At 40.7% G+C, this 21,193-nt stretch overlaps 1 protein-coding gene across 1 annotated transcript; it reads left to right on the top strand.

Annotated features, from left to right (window-relative positions):
• The first annotated feature begins 3 nt into the window (after positions 1-3).
• On the top strand, positions 4-20,649 carry lmtk2 (lemur tyrosine kinase 2). Its single transcript, XM_024272094.2, has 14 exons — positions 4-136; positions 5,680-5,813; positions 6,760-6,913; positions 7,039-7,115; positions 7,253-7,371; positions 8,254-8,341; positions 10,412-10,542; positions 13,108-13,192; positions 13,818-13,939; positions 15,401-15,550; positions 15,658-18,460; positions 18,535-18,667; positions 18,736-18,966; positions 19,039-20,649. The coding sequence occupies exons 1-14, from the start codon at positions 37-39 to the stop codon at positions 19,065-19,067; spliced, it is 4,356 nt and encodes a 1,451-aa protein (XP_024127862.1). The 5' UTR covers positions 4-36; the 3' UTR covers positions 19,068-20,649.
• The last annotated feature ends 544 nt before the right edge of the window (positions 20,650-21,193 follow it).

The raw sequence follows: 21,193 nt of genomic DNA, 5'->3' as shown, positions 1-21,193 counted from the left end.
CAGTTAGTCATCATTTTTGTTTGGCAAATCTGGAGGATGGACAGCCGTCTTGGATCTGTGTTGCTGGCAAGTGGAATTTTTTGGTCGGCGTTTTTGGTGACTGAAGCTATCCCTCTTCAGTATCCTCTGAATTCAGGTAAGGCAGCTAGTGTCATGTTTACCCTCTGCTTCACCGACAATTTACAAATCACGATACACCCACGATAACCAAACATTTATGCCCACCTAGCTTAAAGTGTAGCTGTTAGCTAAACGCTAACCATAACTTTAGCTGTTTTTTTGTATTGACACAAACATTTTGCTCGTAGGTAGGTATTTGTTTGCTCTCTTACTGAACAAACAGTTTTTAGTTTACATTAAATACAATTCTAAATGGTTTATGTAACCCCTATTAAGCAACAGACAGTCAAAGTCACGACACTGCTAACCAACAAACCGGCAAAGCTAATCATAAACATACTTTTCCCGGAGAAGAACGGGTAAAAACGAGCAGGGAAGGACACTTTGCTTCACCCACTTTCATATCAAAGTTGATATGACGATTTATCACCCGATTTAAAGAACTGCAACCCACTTCAACTTGTGCTGATAACCTTTCTGTGCTCCTTTAACCAGTTTTCATTTATATTTGGGTCATTTTCATGTATGGGAGTCTGCATTATTCTCTCCCTGTTGTTCAAAACAGTTGATTTTGGTCAAAAGTTGCTTCATAACGTCTGATTTCTTGATGATCTGCTAGATTTAAAGTAGTTTAATCTAAAAGTGGTTTGTCTATAAGGCTAAAACAGCTGAAGCAGTAATTCAACTAAGTATCACATGGATAAATGTCCTTTGATTTTAAAATTTGATCATTTTTACGGTTGAAAAATCTATTTATTAAAAATGATTTTTAATAACCTTGAACAAAAGCTCTAAATCTTCTAAACCAAAGCAGACCTGCTTTGGAAAAGATGTGAAACATTTACCAATACTGGCAGAAGTTAGGGAGCAACTACCAGTCCATGCATAGTTTCCATTCTACTAGGTCATTAGTTTATTAGTTCAATTTAAGGGTAAGGAAGATTTCTTTTAATGTATATGTATAAAAATGTTCACCCCTTTACTTAAAATCGGATAAAAAAAACAAAACAAGATTGCGTAATTTGTGCTGCATTGAACATCTCTTAAGACATAAAAAGAAAAAAGAAAAAACTAAAAGCTTTTGGTTGTCATCATGTGCGAGTTTAAAGTTCAGCCACTAACCTGATGGTAACTTGGTCAGACACACCTTTTTACCTGAAAGCAGCAAGCTGAAGGTACTGCAGGTCTTGCAAATCATCCAAAATAAGGAAATACATTCTTTCATACAGTGTCAGACTTTTTCTAGCATTTTATGCTAATTAGTCATGTTACAGGTTAAGTATTAAAACAGAGACTTTTTAATGGTTTGCCACTTTTAAACTTAAATTTAATCATTTAAGTTAAAGCCTGGCACCTAAAGTACAAGGTCGAGGATCTAACTATCTCTAAAATGATAGCTAAAAAATGTTCATATCTACATATACCTAACACTGTAATATGTCTAATCCAGTTTAGGGCACAGTGATATTGAGGTTGGCAAACCAGCATAGAAACTATTTGTTGTTTGTCAGGTGAGGCCGGAGGATAAGCTCTGCATTGTTTATGGAAACATCATGTTTGCTTTGCAGGACAGATTGCAAGTGTCATCAGGTGGTGATTAACCCGATGCTTTAGGACGAATAAAAAACCGAGTTTGCCATTATTTAAAATTCTATCTTGACTAAAAACATTCATATTAATGAGTAGAATATCTGAATCATTTGTACATTTATTTTATAACTGTATCGCTCATAAAAGTCTAAATTATTATTTTAAAGATTTTCCAAGAAAATGAGACTCTGTGACTTTTGACCCTGTGGTTTTTTTTTTTTTTTTAACCTTATGAGGAAATAAATAATCCAAAAGTGAATGAACTGCAGGGTGGGTTGGTAACTATGCAACATCTTCTGGTGTTATCAGGACTGGTGAATGATTGGCCACAGTGTTGTTTGCTTAATCATAGTACAATGAAGTGGAAAAACAGTGTTGCAATATGAGCATGATTTTAATGCTTTTACTACCTGCCAGGCTGTCCTGGATCTCAGCTAGCGACATTGACATGTTCATAGAAATAGGTATAATAGAAAGGATTGTCACAAGGGGAAGTTTAATTGCTCAGTTTGTGTTTTAGTAAATAACATCTTTTTTTTGCTAATTGCAGGTTTTAAATCTATTTTTTTTAATTGTTAATCAGGTAATGATGGCATGTTATCTGATAGTCATAGTTGACATTGTCAGTGAACTTTGACCAGTGGGAAAGGAGATTTTGCATAAAACACTTTTATTTCATAGCAGTAACTCTAAGCTGATCTAATATTGAATGTTATGGGTTATTGTTTTTTTAAAGAAATATACCTTATATAGTGCTAGTTGTATGACAATGTGGATTCTGATTGCAGATTATTTCACCAGTTCATATTGCAGACAAATCCACACCCCTTATTTTCTGCCGTGCAGATAAACTCCACCGTTGTGGTCAGTAAAAGCTGGAAAAATAGGTCAGGCCCTCCTCCAGCGTGAATGCCTGCTGAAATATGTAGCCCAACCAAAATAAGACTTGGCAGCTCCCTGCCATTTGGTCCCAAAAAACCAGTTTAGTCATGTGGGCGAGGGCCTGCCAAATCATTACACGAACTCATGGTTCAAATAAGTCCTAACGGAGAAGAACGGATCCCATGTGGAGCTGCCGTGACCCAGCTCTTGCTTTCTCCCCCCATCTGACGGGGGATGTAGCCTCTCGGGGAGTCCCAGGTCGCCCTGGAACACATTTGTCTGCTAAAACAGGCAGACGGTGTTTACGTCAAAAAGCTGCTGGCACTCAGAGACAAATGGTTCTGCAGGATTTTTATGTCTGCGTTGTCAATATAACAATGTATTTGAAATTCTGATTATGTTGTTTCAACCACTACAGGTAGACTGTGGTTATAGATCAAATAAAAAGCTGCAGGTTTCTTACTGTAATCTATTTTCTTCATATGATGTAATTTACTGGATGATTTTAGATAGTTTATAAGCTATAAACTACATTTTTAGTATTTTACTGGATGAGAAATCAGGATATATAGATAAAGTTTGCTTTAGTAAAATTCTGCTCGTTTAAAAAAAAAAAAAGATTCAATCTTTTTTCATTCAAGTGACATTTTCATTGTGCTTTGAGTTGATGCTTGAGAATAAAAATGTTGGCAATTTTAGAATGGCTTCTCCCTCCATGTCTATCTTCTTTTAATTTCAGTCATCACTGTAAGCACACCAGGCCATTTTTAGCTCCTCTATTGGGCCGGTGTCTCCACTGTGGAGCTGTTTAAAGTTTAATTCTTTTGAATATTTCACCTCAGACAGACTCTGATGCAGTCTCTCAGACAGAGAAGAGGGCTGTAGGAGAAATCCCAGAGATGAATGACTGCTTCATAGCTGTTCATTATTATTATTTTTATTTATTTAAAATAAACCCCATGTACTAAGAAGAGTAAAATCATGTTCAAGTTTTTGGTCAAATGCAAAATCTTTTTTCTTGTGCTGTTTTTACTACTGCATCAGTAGGCATTAAACTATTGCTTACAGGTCATTATTAGCTCAATCTCTAATCTTATTGACTAAATTGGATTGATTTCTTTTTTAAGATTATTAATTTCAGTTAATTTAGAAGAAGAAAACTTACCAATTTACCTCTTTATTTGCCATAATAACCTGGAACAGTCTTGGGTAAATTAAAATCTGTTTTGGTTCAGCCTTTTGACCCTCAGTCATGTATGTCTTTATGCTAACAATTGTCTGATCTGTTGTAAAAGTGTTCCCAGTGATCTTTTAATTATGATTTTTAGCAACAAAAAACAGTTGTTTTCTAAGACAGTTTCTTCAGGAGTTCATCAGAAATTCACCACAGCGTTGTGGGTGGAACTTTTTGTGCAGAGCAACACCGCCCGGTCCTCTCTCCATAGCTGAGAGCTCTTTGTTCACATGCTCTCCTGCTAGCTTACAGTCTGTCACACCCTCAACCTAATGTTTGCATCCATCCATCCATTTTCCTGACCGCTACCGGTGCCGGAGCCTATCCCGGCTACTGATGGGCGAAGGCGGGGTACACCCTGGACAGATCGCCAGTCTGTCGCAGGGCCTCAATCACACACATATTCACTCTCACATTCACACCTAGGGGCAATCTAGAGTCACCGATCAACCTATGAGGCATGTTTTTGGACGGTGGGAGGAAGCCGGAGTCCCCGGTGAAAACCCACGCATGCACGGGGAGAACATGCAAAATCCACACAGAAAGGTCCCAGCCGGGATTCGAACCGGGGCCTTCTCGCTGTGAGGCAAGAGCGCTAACCACTGCGCCACAGTGCAGCCCCCTAACGTTTGCAAAGAGACAAAAATTGTGAGCAGTGTTTTCAGTTTTAAAACAAAGAGATGCCCGAAATTTTATCCATCAATAATATGGCAATAAGTAAAAGAATCAACACCAGTAGAAAGCAGTGCCACACAGACTGTTTGCATATTTGACAGTGCTTTAGGACGGTCTGTGCTTTCTAATAATAACCCAAACAGATTCATCCAGCAGGTCTTTAGAGGAACCAGGTCTCCACCTATGAAGGATGAATCAAGCTGCACAGAGTCAGGGTTGATCATAATGTCCTTTGACTGTCCGCTGACCGGTAGTCATAACGTTCAAAGGATGAGCTGTGAATGAGCAGTGACATTTTGGAAGCAAGGTTGTCATGGGGAGAAAAGGAAAAGCCAGTGAAAAAGCAGGCTTTGTTACAGCAAAAATGACCCTTTTTAATGCTTCTTAATGATTCTAGGTTACAAAGATAATTCAAAAGCAATCTTTGAACTAATACATTTTTTCAAAAGCAATTTCTTGCACTTAACAAGCAAAAAATAGCTATTCTGTTGGTTTTGAATGTAAGAACTAATAATTTTACTTGTAAAAGTTTTGAAGTTTTCCATCAACAACAAAATTATTTATAGGCAAGAAGTTTGACAAATACATTTATATTTAATTGAAACAAAAACAGAATGCATTCAGTAGTTTGACAGGGATTATTCATTCAAGGTAATATTTCTCTAATTCTACTGATCTAAATGTAGTTCAGCTGCTCTCTGTATCTTCTGAAAGTTTACATATATGTGTTTCTTAGTGAATGTTAGATGTGCTATAATAGTGTGTAATGTGGGTTGAGCAGTAGCTGAGAGAAGGCCTGACCCTCCAGCTGCATCCCCGCTCAGACCCACAGCAGCTGTCACCACTGCAATTCTGGCAACCGCTAATTGACCTCTCCAAACAGTCTCCCACAACGTCTGTGGGTGGATGGGGGCTCAAACTGGCTGCTCTGCAATGAAAACCTGCAGCTTATGTCATGCTTTTGTGTTTTCTTAGGGGATTTATTTCAGCTGCAGGGAAACCCACGACAAAATAAATCAGCAAGAAGTCGTCAATTTATTTTTGTGGGGCTCAGATGCAGTTTCATGGTGGATGGAGAACCCCCCCTCATGAGCCGCACTGTTAAAAAGTGGTGAAAACTTTCAAAATAATTGTCAAATTACAGTTTCAAACTCATTTTTCTGTTTCTGTCATTTCAGATGGAAGCTCAGGGGGTGTCTGGTCTGCGTCTCCCCACCTGCCCTTGGTGGTGTCGCTGCTGGTGCTTTTGGCTGTGGTCGTGCTGCTCATGAACTGTGTAACGTGCTGCAAAGAAAGAGAGATCAACTTCAAGGTGAGAGAAGTGGCGCTCATGTCGGCACAGAGGTTCAGGTGAAAGGTTAATGCGACCCCATGACCTCAGAGAGTGTAGTTTCTGTCAAAGATTACCTTCCACACCACTAATGTGTCAAACCAGTGCTCAGAAGATCTTATAAACTTTATGAAATATCTACATGCATTTCAAAACATAGTTTTGTTAGTTTTTTTAAGCTGTGATGTCAAAATGAAATTATGAACCATTTTTTAGATTCTGTCTGTGGAGAAAGTGAGATGAGAGCGATGCCACCGCCTTAGTCTTTCCCACCCTCAGTACAATATTTATATGATCTGCATTGTCTCAATAATTCAGCTGTAATGTCAGATGTCGGGCTCTCTGCTAAAGCAGGAGGTGGTGTCCTCTGGAAAGAGGCTGCCAGCAGCTTTCCCTGATGTCTGTCGAAACCAGTAAAATATTGATGACTATTGCCTCTAAATTTCTTCACTTTTCCATTTGAAAATACGTAGCAGTCCAAAAATTCCACATAGGTGTGTCAGAGACGTGCTGCATTTTGGGCGTCATGTTTCCTCTCAAATGTTACACTTTTAGCGTTAAAAAAAAGCTGAATTTTGTGAACATTTGTACATATTTATGATGCGACACATCTGTGTGAAGCAAATGAAGCACAACTTCAGTGTTTTTTTATGGTTTTAAAGCATTAACAAACATTTACCTAAGTTTTTTATTTTTATAACTGTCTAATTTTAATAATACATTCCTGATACACTTGTTATTAGCTTAATTTAGTCATTTATTTGTCTGTAATTTACCAAACAAATGAAAAGTGAGCAGTTAATTCTACACTAAAACAAAGCAAGCTTTCATCAGTTCCATTACAAACTTCCATAAAGTTTCTTTTATAATCCAACCTGAATAAATCATGTATGATCTTAATATGTGGTTGTCATTTTGTCTCTACCAGGAGTTTGAAGATCACTTTGATGATGAAATCGACTTCACTCCGCCAGCGGAAGACACGCCTTCTATGCAATCGCCCGCTGAGGTGTACACCCTCGCCGTCTCTCCTGTCCCCCTGCCCGGACCGCCACACCTGCAACCTCTGGCCAGCATCACAGGTCGGTTATACACTCAAACACAATGCATGTGTACCAGCTGTAGGTCATGTTTTGCACCATAAAGGCTTGTGAACTTTATATTTTTGCAAACAGGATGCATAATTTTGAACTTTGTGCCTTTGCAGAACCATCTTCAGACTCCCAGGTGGCACGTCACAGCTTGAGTTACATCCAGGAGATTGGAAATGGCTGGTTTGGTCAGGTACGAACACGATGTAGCGTTTGTAGGAGAGAAAAGTAAATCAGATCAGATTTGCAGAAACAAATGCTCAAACTCTATACAAAACTCACCTCTCTTCCTCTTTTTCCTCCATCTTTCTTGATCATGTTTTCATTCAGGTGCTTCTGAGTGAAATGTACACAGACCCAGGTGGAGTCAGAGTGGTGGTGAAGGAGTTAAAAGCAAATGCAAACGCCAAGGAGCAGAACGATTTCTTGCAACAAGGAGATCCATACAGGTGAAAAAACAAAATTAATTCAAAAACACTCGCAATGGAATCTTTTACTTTTATGGATTTCATTCTACTCATTTAGAATATAAATAATAATTTTAATTGTAATTTAAGTTAAATCTATACAAAATGTGTTTTTTTTAATTCACATATGAAACCATTTAACCTTTGTGTAAATTACAATAAAGAGCCATAAGAATCATTCATAAAGCAGGTTATCAGCAACCAGTAATAAATAAAGTAAAATTGTTTTTATAGTAGAACACAATGTCTAGCCAGTATAAGTACAATCAGTGTTTACAACAAATGAAAACAAAGATTTTTAGATATTTAAGGATCATAATTCAACACAAAAAATGAAGAAAATGAAGAAAATTTACCGCTGTTAGAGATAAGGATAGAGATGTTGATTGAAATCATTAATTATATGTGTTTATGTAGCTCAAAATTAGTCAGATTGAAGTTAATTGTCCAACATTTATGGTTTAAGGTTGCTTTATGTATTATCCACATTTGTACCTATAATAAAATATATAGTAGATTGTCTTTTGTACATTTGTTCGATACTAAAGTTTTAACTTCCCAAATAATGTATATCAGTTGCTTCTATAATTTTTAGTTTTAAGTAAAAAATCTGTCATTTATAACAAATAATTTAGCATGCAAAACAAATAAATGTTTATAGCTTTGTGTAGATTATAGAAGACTAGGATGTTTATGGTATCATTAAATGATTGGAAAGGTACTAAAAATGTGTACTTCTTTCTCCTTACCTCGAATTTTATAAATGTTATAATTGTTTTTGATATTTTTTTATGTTGTAAACAAACATAAATCAATGAACAAATCTACAATAATAATTCCAATATTTGTCTTTTTTTCCCTCAGAGTTCTGGAGCATCCCAACATCCTCCAGTGTCTGGGGCAGTGCGTCGAGGCCATTCCCTTCCTGCTTGTTTTTGAATACTGTGAAATGGTGAGGAATGCCATTTTTAAAAATATATTTTATTTTGTATACTTTTTACACATCTAACATGGAAAACATTTTCAAGTCTTTGTTAAAAGTTCCAAAACTTTTTTTTATTCAAGCAATAACTGGCTGAATTGGTCAATTTGTCATAAAAATAGGGATTTTTTTCCCATAGTTTCAGTCTAAAAAATGAGTTTGGGTTCATTATAGAAGCCGATTGGTTTGCTTCTGATGAAGAGGAGCTCCCTTTTGCCCCCCTCCCCACTCACATAGCTACTGTAAGCTGGGGACTTCTCACATTCCCACCTCTCCCAGTAAAGCAACAGGCTCCATTTACACTCCTCTGGTGTCAGCTGTACCAGCTGCTGTGTTTGTACATTTTTATGGCCATCACCTTGTGGTTGTTGGCCGCCACCGAGTGTAATCTTAAGCAAAGTAAGCGGTTCCAGAGAAGCCTGCATTATCAACTCGGTGGAAAAAGAGAATTTTGTAAAAACAATTTCACTCTACATGCTTAAATGATAACAACAATCCTGCATATAGTGGAATCGGATGTTTTGTGTACACTTTGATTTCCATATTTGTAATTTAATAACCATTCAGTAAAGCCCGATTCAGCACCTCATGCCAAACAATCAGTCATTTTGTTGGCGTGGAGCATTGTCAGCTGCTCCGCTCTGGCACATTTCCTGGCATTGTGGTCCTTCCCAGCCCAACGTCAGTAATCTCTCCGACAGCTCAAAGAAATGTGTCAAGGTAAATGACTCAACTCAACTGGGAGTGAGTCATTAAGTGGTGTGATGAAGAACAGGTCTTGTATGTTAAAGGTGATAATGTGCGAGAGCAGCTCCACTGAGTGATGCCTGTGCTCCTTCCTCCTGGAGAATTTAGTTTTCTCTCTCTTTCCTTGAGAATCCAACATCTATTTTAACTCTGCGCTCATCAGTGATATGGAAACTGATTCCTCTAACAGCGTTTAAGACATTTCGTGAATTAATTTCTTGCTAATGGAGTCCTCGTCAGTCATCCACTTGAGGCCCAAATGGGACACATGACACTGCAGCGGCGGTGTGGACACGGCGGATGTCAAAACGCCACTAATGTCATGACGTTCCCCCCCGACGAACCGCTGATTGATGGCGGGGTTTCTGTCCGGTATCACCCTGCCGGGTAACCCTGACTCACAGCATTTTGGTCATCAAAATACATCCACCAACTGGTGCAGAGACCACAGACTGTCACATGGGAGGGACGACCTCCAGCTCATGCATCCGCAGCATGGTCAGGACTTTAGGCCGACACGGTCCTGGCTTACTTCACCTAACCTTATAGTTAATGTACCTTTACAAAACTTTGATGCTTTTATTTCACGAAAAACACAAAAGAAAATGTCACTTCATTTCTTGCTCGTCTGTAATTCAGTGTGTGCGCTCTCATGTTTGTGTGTGAAGCAAATAGTGCTTACATAAGATGACCGATCTAAGCGGCTGGTAAAAGAAACGGCCCCCAGGTCTGCAAATGCGCCCCCTCCCTGTATAAATGAAGTCCACAGACTTGCATGGTCAGCAGCTGAATGTGTCTCGGCCGTTTTAATGAAAGTGACTCATGCGCTTGTGTGTGTTTGTGCGCTAACAGTCCTTTAGGGTTTCGCGGTCTGCTGGTTAATTGGGAATCTCCTCAAAATTCCCTCCTGAAAGGGTCAGACTCTTAAAGAGCCCTTGGAGGACTTACAACACATTTTTTTATTCATTTAGTCCCTTTTTTAAAAAAAAATTGCACACCTTAAAGCACAGGAAACACTTTCCCCCTGCTCTGACCTGTGCTTTTTTTATTTATAAATCTCAGTGACACAGCACAGAGGTCCATTTAACCGTGTTACCCTTATTTGGTTTCCCTCACACATCACAAGTTGGTAATACTGAAAAGTCGACAAGAGTGGATTGTGCTGCCCCTGTGTGGCTGTCGCCCTACACTACCTTCTTTAAAAATGTATTTTTACGTGATAGTCATCCATCCCTGCAGTCGTCTAATGTTTATTTGCTTTGGAGCTAACGATGATTGTGTGTTTGTCTGCAGGGGGACCTGCGGGCCTATCTGTCTCAGCAGGATTGGATGTTCAGAAACGCTGAGTTGCTGCAGTTGCAGAGGATGGCTTGTGAAATCGCTGCTGGTGTCACTCACCTTCACAAACACAACTTCCTGCACAGGTAGCACTTTAGAACTGCACTTATGCTACACTCAAGTGGGCTTATTTTTAAACGCCCTAGCTTAGCATTTGTTTCCCTTACTGTGGAGATAAGCTCAGGCTGACAGCTTCTATTTAAACGAGCTAGAATTGTAGAAAAGCTGCATAGTAGAATTTAAACTATTTTGTATTTGGATGTGAGATTTTAATGTAGTGATCCTCTGTGTTTAAGTATTTGTAAAGCACAAATATTTCTCTCAAATGAATAGGAAGCACTATGTTGTAAGTACAGACACAAATGCTGTTTGATTATGAAGACATAGGTCAACTGTTGGTTTAGCTTGCCCTCAGCCAGTCCCAGGAGTACTATTGCTTTCCAAAAAAGGTGTTTAGAGAGGCTGCATTTCATTTTCATTTTTACCCCAGCCAGTACTGGATGTCCGGCCGCCAGCCAGCCAGTGGGGGTACGGTGGTGGTAGGGGGGCGGCGTTGGGAACCCAGGGCTTGAGGAGGAAACATACAGTGCTCAGCTCATCAGCGCTATTTTGCATGTTCAGAATAAGCTCAGTGGGTTCCAATTACACAGCTCCCATGCATTGCCACAGTGTCAGCTGTCCGCTGCCAGAGGGAAATGATGATTCTGCTCTTCAGGTGTAAATGGATATCCTGAGATTGGGCGTTGTGTTGTAATCCTTGTTACAACTCAAATGGGTTTTCATCAAGATAGTTCAGTCCTACTGGGATTCAGTTTTATTATTATGTTTCCCCCCTCTAAAGATTTATAGTTAGAGGGAACCCTCATCATAGCAGACGAGGACTGTGGCACAGACACAAAGCCTCTGAGGAGAAGTGGGCCAAGTCCAAGGCTTTAAACGAAGCAGCATGAAATCTGCAGACGTTCTCAATGAAGGGCGTCTTTATACATAGAACTAAAGAACATGTACAGTTAGATTTTTCTTTAAATACAGTGTTCTCTCGTTTATTAAAGTTCTAAAAATAAACCTGCAACAGGTGAAGTAAAATAATAGATAATTTAAGTCTGTAAATCTCCTCACTACATACTTAATGCACTTTTCTCAGACAAACATTTTCACATTTTCTCTTATTTAAACTCTTAAAGTTCAAATCTTCATCGAAAAATAAGTCATTTTTTATAGAATGAAAGCAAAAATCTAATCATCATCGAAGATTTATGTAGATTTGGCCAACTCACGGGTGTCATACAAACGTTCCGCCGGCCGGAAATGGCCCGCCAGATGATTTAATCCAGCCCAGTCACAAAGGGAAATAAATATACGATTGCTGGGAAAAAAGCAAGTTTCTGACCTATTCCTGTGGTGAGTTATGGTTCTTTTAAGAAATGACACAATATGCGATTCTACCTCTAGGGGAAACAAAGAAAATCCAAGCCCAGCATAACAAACAATCAAGAAATAAACAATGTAATAATAAATGGTTTGGCTACTAGATTGTTTGAGTCATTTTTTCTAACTGAGAAAAAAAAAGCTACAGATAACAAGTTGGCCAAAGGTTATTTTGTTATTATGTTGCTGGTCTGGCCTACTTGAGAGGCCCCTGAACCAAAATGAGTTTGACACCCCTGGGCTAACTGAACACATTCTACACAGGAGACATGAATGAGATTGATTGACAAGGGTAACGGCCAATCAGGACGCTGATCACAGTGCACAAATAAAAGCTGGCAAAATTGGACAGAAAAAAAACAGGAAAATAACGAGACTGAGAAATTCCCCAAAAAATAATATAAACTTGTCGAGATTCTCTAAAAAGATGATTCAACTGATGTTTAAGTCGAGTCTTTTAGTGCCTAATGAATACAGAGCTGTATGGGTAAACATGGCTTTTTTCTAGAATTTTAGGTTCTCAAGTTAAAAGAATATATTTTGTGATTTAAATCCACATTTTTGTTAACACAAAAGAGCTTTTTTTTTATTTATCAAAGCCTTCAAATGTTTCCTCTTCAGTTCAAATGAATAAAGAGAAGGAACCAAAACAAGAAACCTTTAGCTGCAAACTATGCCTTATGTCACCAGCAGAAATGGCTGCCATGCCATTTCTCAGCTGCCATGTCTTGGCCTTGTAGGGTTAAGACGTCGCACTGGTTTCTCTGCGTCTGCGTTACTATACGTTGGGTCGCCGGCCAGCAGAGGACAGGAGGGTTTAAAATACATCTCCATTTATCTTGCACGGGTTCCAGTGGGTCTGACAGTAGCCGGGCCATGCACACACATGGATACTAGTGTCAGCAGGGTTTGTTCATTGGGTGGTTAAAATGGACTGGAAGCGGCGGGAATGCTGCAGCGCTACAGAGAAACCAAAGCTCGCCTCTTGATGCAGCGTGAAAAGCACCACTGGTGCTCGTTTGTGGAGGTTGGAGCGTGTGGCGCCCCCTCCTGGCATGTTCTTAACACTGTTGGGACGAGCAGAGGAAAACAACTGATGCTGGTGTGACAAAAGAGACAAAATATGTAAGATTTGGAGCTACACACAATGTATTTGTAAAAAAAAAATGTGTATGGGAAATGTTTTCAGAAGAATAATATATATTTTTTCTCTTTTCTTTCAGTGATTTAGCTTTGAGGAACTGCTACCTGACTGCAGATCTTACTGTAAAAGTAGGAGACTATGGAATCGGACCCTACAGATACAAAGTGAGCAACAAAAACACATTATTATAAGGTTGACCACATAATGTAAACATAGCTATTCGCCAATACCAACAACCTAACCTGTCCCCTGATTAGACTATTTAATCCAAGGATTTCCTCAAAATGTATTAGTGTTTTTTACAGTCAATTATTTTTTTTCCCATCAGCCCTTGGTGTGCTCCACTAAATGATCCTTCTCATTCAGCTTCTTAATGCTGTACTCAGCTGTGTTTTGTTCTGCTAAAGCAACTCTCCTCCATATAGCCAAGACATTTGTCGGTTCTATTTTCAGCCCACCAGCCGATGAACTAACCCGGTATAAATCTTGTTTTTCATGCTCAGCCATACTGTACATTTCACGGAAGATTTAAGATTGTCCGCCTCTGTAACTTGACGTGCAGCATATGTCTGAAACAGTTGTGTCCGTTGCATTCCTGAAATACTGCTGATGTGCTCCTTCGGCTGTCTTAATTTAATCCTCGTAAGATAAGGTCACCCTGTGAATCTATTTCTGTAGAGAAAGGGAGAGGCTCTTTGAGCTCAAGAGTATTTTTTTTTACAAATGTATCTGCAAAGTGTTTTGTCTATGATGGAGCTGAGATTTAAGGATAAATATTTCCTGTTTTAGGAGGATTATATCATCACAGAGGATGATACGTTTGCTCCTCTCCGCTGGTTGGCCCCTGAGCTGGTGGGGGAGCGCCATGGGGGGGTCATTGCGTTGGAACAGACCAAGCCCAGCAATGTGTGGTAGGTACAAGATGACAGCTTTACAAAACACATGATGTACAAGTGTAAATCTGCCAAAACTGCAGGATTTAGAGTTAATCAGTTGGTGGAAAAAGCTTTAGAGTGCATTCAGTGATTCACATACCTGACTATGTTGGGATAAAAATACAATTTTTGAGTTCTTATCACTTCAGAACATTCTGTCTCCTCAAAGACTAAACCAACTCTGCAGTCATAGTCTTGAGCAGTTTGTTTTTTACTCCACTAGGTGACACTACATCCCACATGTAGAAACTGAAATCTCTGGTGGCAGAAGTGCCTTAAGGTTAAATATTTCAGATTAGTGTGGCATATTATGTCCTTAAAACTAATTTTATGCACAAATAAAACTGTAAATACATTCCAAATCTCCTGATTTAAAATAAAATGATTTTTTTCTGCTAGGAAAAATGTATTCATTATGAGAATTATGAGAAAACATAAAAAAAATTAATCCCCCTCTGCAACATTCAGTTTAAAAAAACAATTTGGTCATATTTGGTGAAAGTTTTTTTTTCTCATTTGAGTTTGGGAGTTGTCTTTAATGACCCACTCTGGTTTAAAAAAATGTTGTTGTTTTTTTTAACATCTTCTTGTGGTTTTTTCTGATGATGGAGACAAAAAAAGCAACAACTTAAAATTATGTTTAATACATATTTATTTAAATTACATTTATTACAATTAAGTTATATTTCGTTTGATAATCAAAAATATTTCACAGCATCGAAATGTAAAAATGTCCCTGAACTCAACAACCTCAAATAAGATGTTGTAAGATGTACTCTACTACACATCTACATATTTAATTTTGGTATCACATAACTTACAAAAGCGTGACTTTTATCCAATTGACCCTGAACACTATTACAGAAAAAATGCTTCCAAACGGTCGCTTGAAGCAGAATCTGGGCTGGTTGGATGACTAGATCTGGAAGTTCAGCCATGTTTGTGTGCTCTTCAAAAATGTAAAACGTTCGCGTTTTGTTCCGCTTGTTACTTTTACTTTAAATCATGTAAAGTTTTTGATTATCGATTATTTAAAATTAATTAAAAAATTTAGAATCGTTATAGGAATCGTGATCGATGCATCTAAAAATCAATTTTTTCCCCCCACCATTATCGTATACTAAGGCATGATGGGAAATAAGGGCAGGTTTACTTGTTGCCAATAATCCTGCTCAAATCTGATGAATGACTGCTCTCTCCAGAAACTACGTCCTAGAAAATGACAGTTTATCTTTTTGGCTGAAAGTTTCGTCATTAAAAGACCACTGGGAATGCTTTTGTAATAGATCATGATATGAGTAGAAAGTGTTTAAGTTGTGTTTTATAAAAGTCTTGACCGCAAAATAGTGTATTTTTTGTTTTATTGGATCATGAAAGTGACTTTCTGTTTCCTTGTTGTTAAAAGCTGTAACTCAGTCAATCTCTTCTTTGTTTTAGGGCGTTGGGGGTCACGTTATGGGAGCTTTTTGAGAACGCCACCCAGCCGTACCCACACCTGTCTGACCGGGAGGTTCTCAATCATGTCATTAAGGAGCAGCAGGTCAAACTGTTTAAACCACAGCTGGAGCTTCCTTATTCTGACAGATGGTGAGTTATTGGAAAACTTCCTAAAGACAAATTACATGCTGATGATGTTTGTGTGGGAGAACCATAAGGAATTCTGAAACTAAATGTTGGTTCTGGTGCATCTGCAGGTATGAGATCTTGCAGTTCTGCTGGCTGTCACCTGACCGACGGGCCACGGCAGAAGAGGTCCACCGCTTGCTCATCTATCTGCGCATGCAAGGCCAGAAGGACGTAGAGGAGGACTTTGAACAACGCTGGGACGCCCTCAAGCCGAACCCCTCCACCCGCCAAACCACCGTTAGCCATTCCTCCTTCCCAATCTTGGACCAGTTCGCCGATGACGCCCTGCGACACGAGATCGATGAAGTCCTCACTGTCACAGAAACCAGCAAAGGTCTTAGTTTCGAGTATGTTTGGGAGGCCGCCAAACACGACCACTACGACGGCCACCATGCTTGTTCAGGCATGGACACCACTCTGAACTATCACAGCATGTTCTTTCCCATCTCCAGGGAAGACATCCAGGCCCATTTCCCTGATCCTTTAGGCAAGGCGAGAGGGGAAGAACATTCCTCAGGAGTCACCGGGATTCTACCAGTGTTTGATGCCCAGAAGTCGTCAAACGGGAACGAATATTTCGTCCAACTTGAGGAGCAGGGAGAGAACACGGTTGAGGACGGCAGCAGAGGACAGGACTTGGGCTTTACTTCAGGGCGGCAGGATTTTGTTGTTCTTCAAGATGCACGCCTGGACGAGTCCAGCACCGACGCAGACTTCTTCCACCAAAGCATCGACTCGAAAGATTCCTACTTACCAGACAGCCACATCTGGTCGTCTCTGGAAAACGACAGTCCGTACCACCCCAACATTTTCACAGAGGACGGCTCAAAGCAGGACGATTCCCCTTCGTGGAGACGGAATTTCATGGAGCTGCCTGAGCGGAACGGGAATCCTTTCGTAGAGAGTTCTATAGAAGAGGTACATGCGGAGCAGAGCTACGGGAACCCTTTTTTAGATGAGCCATTAGAAGAGGAGAGGACGAGCTCAGATGATAGAAATCCTCTCAAAACCGAAGAATTGTCTGGAAACTTTGTGTTTCTCAGAGACCACAGGCTGATGAAAGAGGACTCGGTCAACTCCAGACTGCATCCCACTTTTCTTTTACCCGGCTTAGTTCACGAACCAGAGGAGACCTTCAAGATGAGTTCTTGGGAGAACCTTGAGACGTTTGGCAGCTTAAATACGACCGACTCGTACTCCAAACCTGCACCAAGTAGGCCCGATTCAAGGCAGGAACTTTTAGACTTTAGTGCAAACTTCACGATGGAAAACTCAACATTGGTGCCTTCCATTACAGTGGTGGCGGATGACAACACAAGCAGCTACCTGCCCGTTCTAGAAAGTTCTTCCTCTAAAGACCACAGCCTGCCACCGTCCTCCGACAGAGGAGCGGACTCCGGTTTCGATTCTACCTCAGAGAAGGTCGAGGTCATCACCGATGGCCGCTCCTCCGCGTTTTCTGACAGTGCCACCACCGACTCTTTGTGCACGTATGCCAACATTGCTAGCCTTGACGATGACGACCCAACATCCTTACAAGCCGCGAGGAAGAAAACGCCGGAATATTTCCCCATTTACGGAACATCCTCGGAAAACGGGCACGGCGAAGACCTAACGAGCAACGATCTGTTCAGTGAGCTGATTGAGGACGTGGAGTTGGAAACCACTTTGTCTGATCATGACGAGTCTTTCATGGAAGCTAACGGAGAATCTGCGATCCGGTCTTCCCTCCTGGTGTCTGGACCGTCTCTGGACCAGATCAGTCAGGACAGCTTACTGGAAGACAGCAGCTCCACCACCGTTCCAACCACAGAGCATCCGGCTGAAACGCCGGACTCCTTAGACTCTCTGGACATACACCGGCTGGCGGAGCAGGCCGACGAGCTGAGCGCCCAAACGCTTCACCACAAACTCCATCCTCCATACAAGATATCGGACAGCGGCTACGAGACCGAGAACCTGGAGTCTCCGGAGTGGAACTCCCAGCCGAACGACTGCTCTCCGGTCAAAAACGGCAGCAGCATCACCAAAGAGGCGGAGGAGCTGGCATCTGCAGCAAATTTGGTCCCACCAAAAATTATCATCTCTGAAGTTGAGGGTTTGCTGGAGAGTTGTGGGGAAGACTTCCATGAGGACCAGCCGACGGATCGGCCCGCTGAGGAGCCGCTTATGGGCGGCAGTTACAGAGACTCCGCTTACTTCTCTGACAATGAATCAGAACCTGAGAAAAAGTCTGAAGAAGCGGCAGGAGGTTTTACTGACGCCGTTTTGATGAGGAACTCCCAGGAAGCTTCCAAAGAACGAGATATCGATGCTTTATTTTCTGAGCAGGACGCCACAGTAGCAGCGGAGACGATACTCACAGAGCTCGTCAGTAAAAAGGACAGAAACGTCCCTCAGCTTTTTAACGCTACATCAGCATCAGAAGAACCTGAAGACCCCGCCGCCTCATCAGCAAAAGAACCCGAGAGAAGCCTTCACCCCAAACTGACCCGGACGTACGCCAGCGACGTCCACAAGATCAAAGAGCCAGACATGGAGGGCCGCTACCTGGGGAGGGGGGAGGATCTGGACGGGCAGGAAGACGGAGTAGACGCCGACGAAGAAGATGAGAACAGCGAGGACTCGGACGATGACCTCCGCGCGTACCAGCTGCGCAGCTCCAGCTCCGACAGCGAGGACGAAGCGCCGCACCCCGTGCCGGTGATCGTGTCCGACGACAGCAACTCAAAGCACCTGAAGAGTTTATTGAAACCCACAACGTTGAGCATACCTCCATCGACTTTACCGTTTCCAGAGAGGACCAACACAGAGAACTCCAGACGAGCCGTGTCCTTCTTTGATGATGTCACCGTCTACCTATTCGACCAGGTATGGAAATACAGAGCGACGTTCACACCACATATGTGTATATGTTTAGATCTTACTTTGCCTTGTTTTTGTAGGAGACTCCCACCAAGGAGCTGAGTGACCACTTGAGCGGCCCAAACAGTCAGACCTCAGAGTTCAACAGTCCAGTTCCAGCTGGCGGCTTCCTGAACCGCTTCGGTAACTCCGAAAGCTCCACGGATGAGGAGGGTGAGTCTAAGGAGCCAGCAGCAGCTTCTCTCAGCTTCTGTTCTCACCTGTTCTTTGACTTCTCCCAGGTGGAGGTTTTGAGTGGGATGACGACTTCACCTCCTCGGCGCCCGCTTTCTCTTCCAAGACGAATAAAGACTCAGCTCCTAAGGCGGTTTTACCGTCAGCCCCCATGGGCGGGCGCATGCCGGAGCCCAGCTGGACCAGCTCCTCCGCCTACTCCCGCTTCTCCATCTCTCCAGCTAGCATCGCCAGCTTTTCGCTCACGCATCTCACCGACTCCGACATCGAACAAGGAGGCAAGTCTGCTGTGTCTTAACACTCTTAAAAAAAAAAAAATCCAAAATGTAACCAATTTTTTTTGTCCCCAGGAAGCAGCGAGGATGGAGAAAAAGACTAAAGGCATGGACTTGTGGATCGTTCGTCCATCGCTTCGAGTAACCCAGCTGTACTCGGATACAGCACCACCACTTGCTACGGTTTGTGGAGCGCTCCTCTCAAGCCCTCCTGACCTCTAAAGCTCCCTCCGTAAGTGTGGTTTCAATCCAGTGCAATTCCAGTTTCGGAGAAAAACACACAAACCAGGAGTCGCTCCGAAATCTGTTCCATAAAGACTTTGTCATGCACATTCCAGATGTGTGGCTGCTTCTTTTCCTTCATTTCAAGACTTTTATGAAACCAAGAAAAAAAAAATCCTAATATTCCAGATGAATGACTTCAGCACACTGGGATGTGATCACTACAACCGACCGAGCAAAGTAAGCTCTTCAGCGGGAAACCGGAAGCTCCGCCTGCAGCGACTTTTACTTCACACCGTCTCGTCGTGTGACTGCATCAGTGGTTGCCTTTTTTTTGTGCGTTAAATCGTTCTCCTGATCGGAGCGGAATCCTTCTGTAGCAGTATTTGAATCGATGTGTTTTGAATGTGGATGCCCCATCCTGCAACAGGGTGATTGTTCAGTCTGCAAAGGGGGACGCACTGTATATTCCTTTATGTTTGAAAGGAACATTTACTGTAAGCTGAATTTTTTTTTTTAATTTAGGACATCTCAGATCAATGATCAAGGTGATCCAACTGTAAGACAGTTGTGATGAACCTAATAATTTGTGTAAAGCTTTATTATTTTATCTGAAATGTGCAAGAAGCTGGTTTGATTTTTTTTTTTTTTCCGTCTTATCACTGGGTTTAATGGTGCCTGTGGATGCTGCAAAGACAGCTGCTCTCTTATTTACTGTCACGGATCATGTTTAAAAAAAACAGATAAATTTTTTAAATGTCTGTGTGCAATGAAATGTTGCCGGTGGGAGGAGCTGACGATTGTGAGGGGGCGGGACTTCCAGCCACATGAGAACACTACTAAACAAAATCACTAAAAACAAAAAGGCTGCTTTTCTCGTGTTCTCCTTTTTTAGCTTGCGTTGCGATGTTTTATTCCTCGTGCTCATTTGAAGATCCTTTCTCGTCTCATGGGTGTGGATCTGAGCGGCCGATGTACAGCTATGAACTGTAGCTCATACAGTTATTCCCTTCAATCACTTCTAGATGCTCGACTCCTCTCTGCTGCCCCCTACAGGCCACCTGTATGTTAAACACCTGTGTTGAAACCAGCAGTCTCACTTCTATTTAAGGAAATCTTTGGATTCGACAGTATACACTTGCTTAATCTTGCACATTTGAGAGATGTAACTTTTATGTTGAAATGTTCCGATGTATATAAATGTTTGGTTTATTCATTTTTTTGTTGTCTGTAAATTCTGAAATGATGTAACTACGTTGTAGGTTTGAGGTTTTGTTTTTGTAACTTAAAAGCGGAGGTGAATCAGAGGGACATATCACAGCAGTTCAATGAAGACAAACGTTCTGTCCTTTAAACCTGTAGATTTTAAATATTTTTACTTCATATTGATCATGCTTAGTGTAATTGAAAGAAATGTTTATAATTACACTGTTTAATATGAAAATAAATGCAAATGAACTTATAGATGGTGGATGACCTTTATTTGAAGAGCAGATGTAGAATGTTTAGCATTTAAATTACTTTATATTTGTGGAAGCTTGAGTCTCGACTACAAAACACGTTTGCTTTGAAAAAATATAAAATTTGAAAAATTAGACATTTTAGCTAAATGCACTTCTTTCCGAGTTTCTTTTGTTCCAAAATTTATTTTTAATCAATTAATGTGGAATATTAAAAAAAACCTTTAAGATTCCTTTTTTAAGTTTTATTTATTAAGCAGCTAAAATTTCTTTAAAATACAAATTCTAACTAGCAAAAATGTATACTTTCCTGCAACAGACTTGCAATCTATTTAAGGTTTTACTTTTTTTCTCGTGAGTTTGCATGAATTAAAGTTGGAAATTTAGTTAATTATTTAAAAATTATTTTAATTTATATATTTTATTCTAATCTTTGTCTCTACAGTCCAGATATGTTTTATTTTTCTTCCATACTGAGTGAAAAAAAGTATTTTTGGTTCAAACCTCCATGAACCAAAAAATAAATCTCAAAACCACTTGGTCTTCTT

The sequence above is a fragment of the Oryzias melastigma genome, linkage group LG8 (assembly GCF_002922805.2).
Source record: "Oryzias melastigma strain HK-1 linkage group LG8, ASM292280v2, whole genome shotgun sequence".
Taxonomy (NCBI): Eukaryota; Metazoa; Chordata; class Actinopteri; order Beloniformes; family Adrianichthyidae; genus Oryzias; species Oryzias melastigma.
The sequence above is the reverse complement of the archived record's forward strand: the minus strand, read 5'-3'. Positions and strand labels throughout refer to the sequence as shown.

What these genes read in the sequence shown, in the direction of transcription:
- lmtk2 (XM_024272094.2), top strand. Translation starts at nt 37, where the DNA reads ATGGACAGCCGTCTTGGATCTGTGTTGCTGGCAAGTGGAATTTTTTGG. An exon ending in TCAGTATCCTCTGAATTCAG is followed by an intron (nt 137 to 5,679) that starts GTAAGGCAGCTA and finishes CTGTCATTTCAG; the next exon opens with ATGGAAGCTCAGGGGGTGTC. An exon ending in CAACAAGGAGATCCATACAG is followed by an intron (nt 7,372 to 8,253) that starts GTGAAAAAACAA and finishes TTTTTCCCTCAG; the next exon opens with AGTTCTGGAGCATCCCAACA.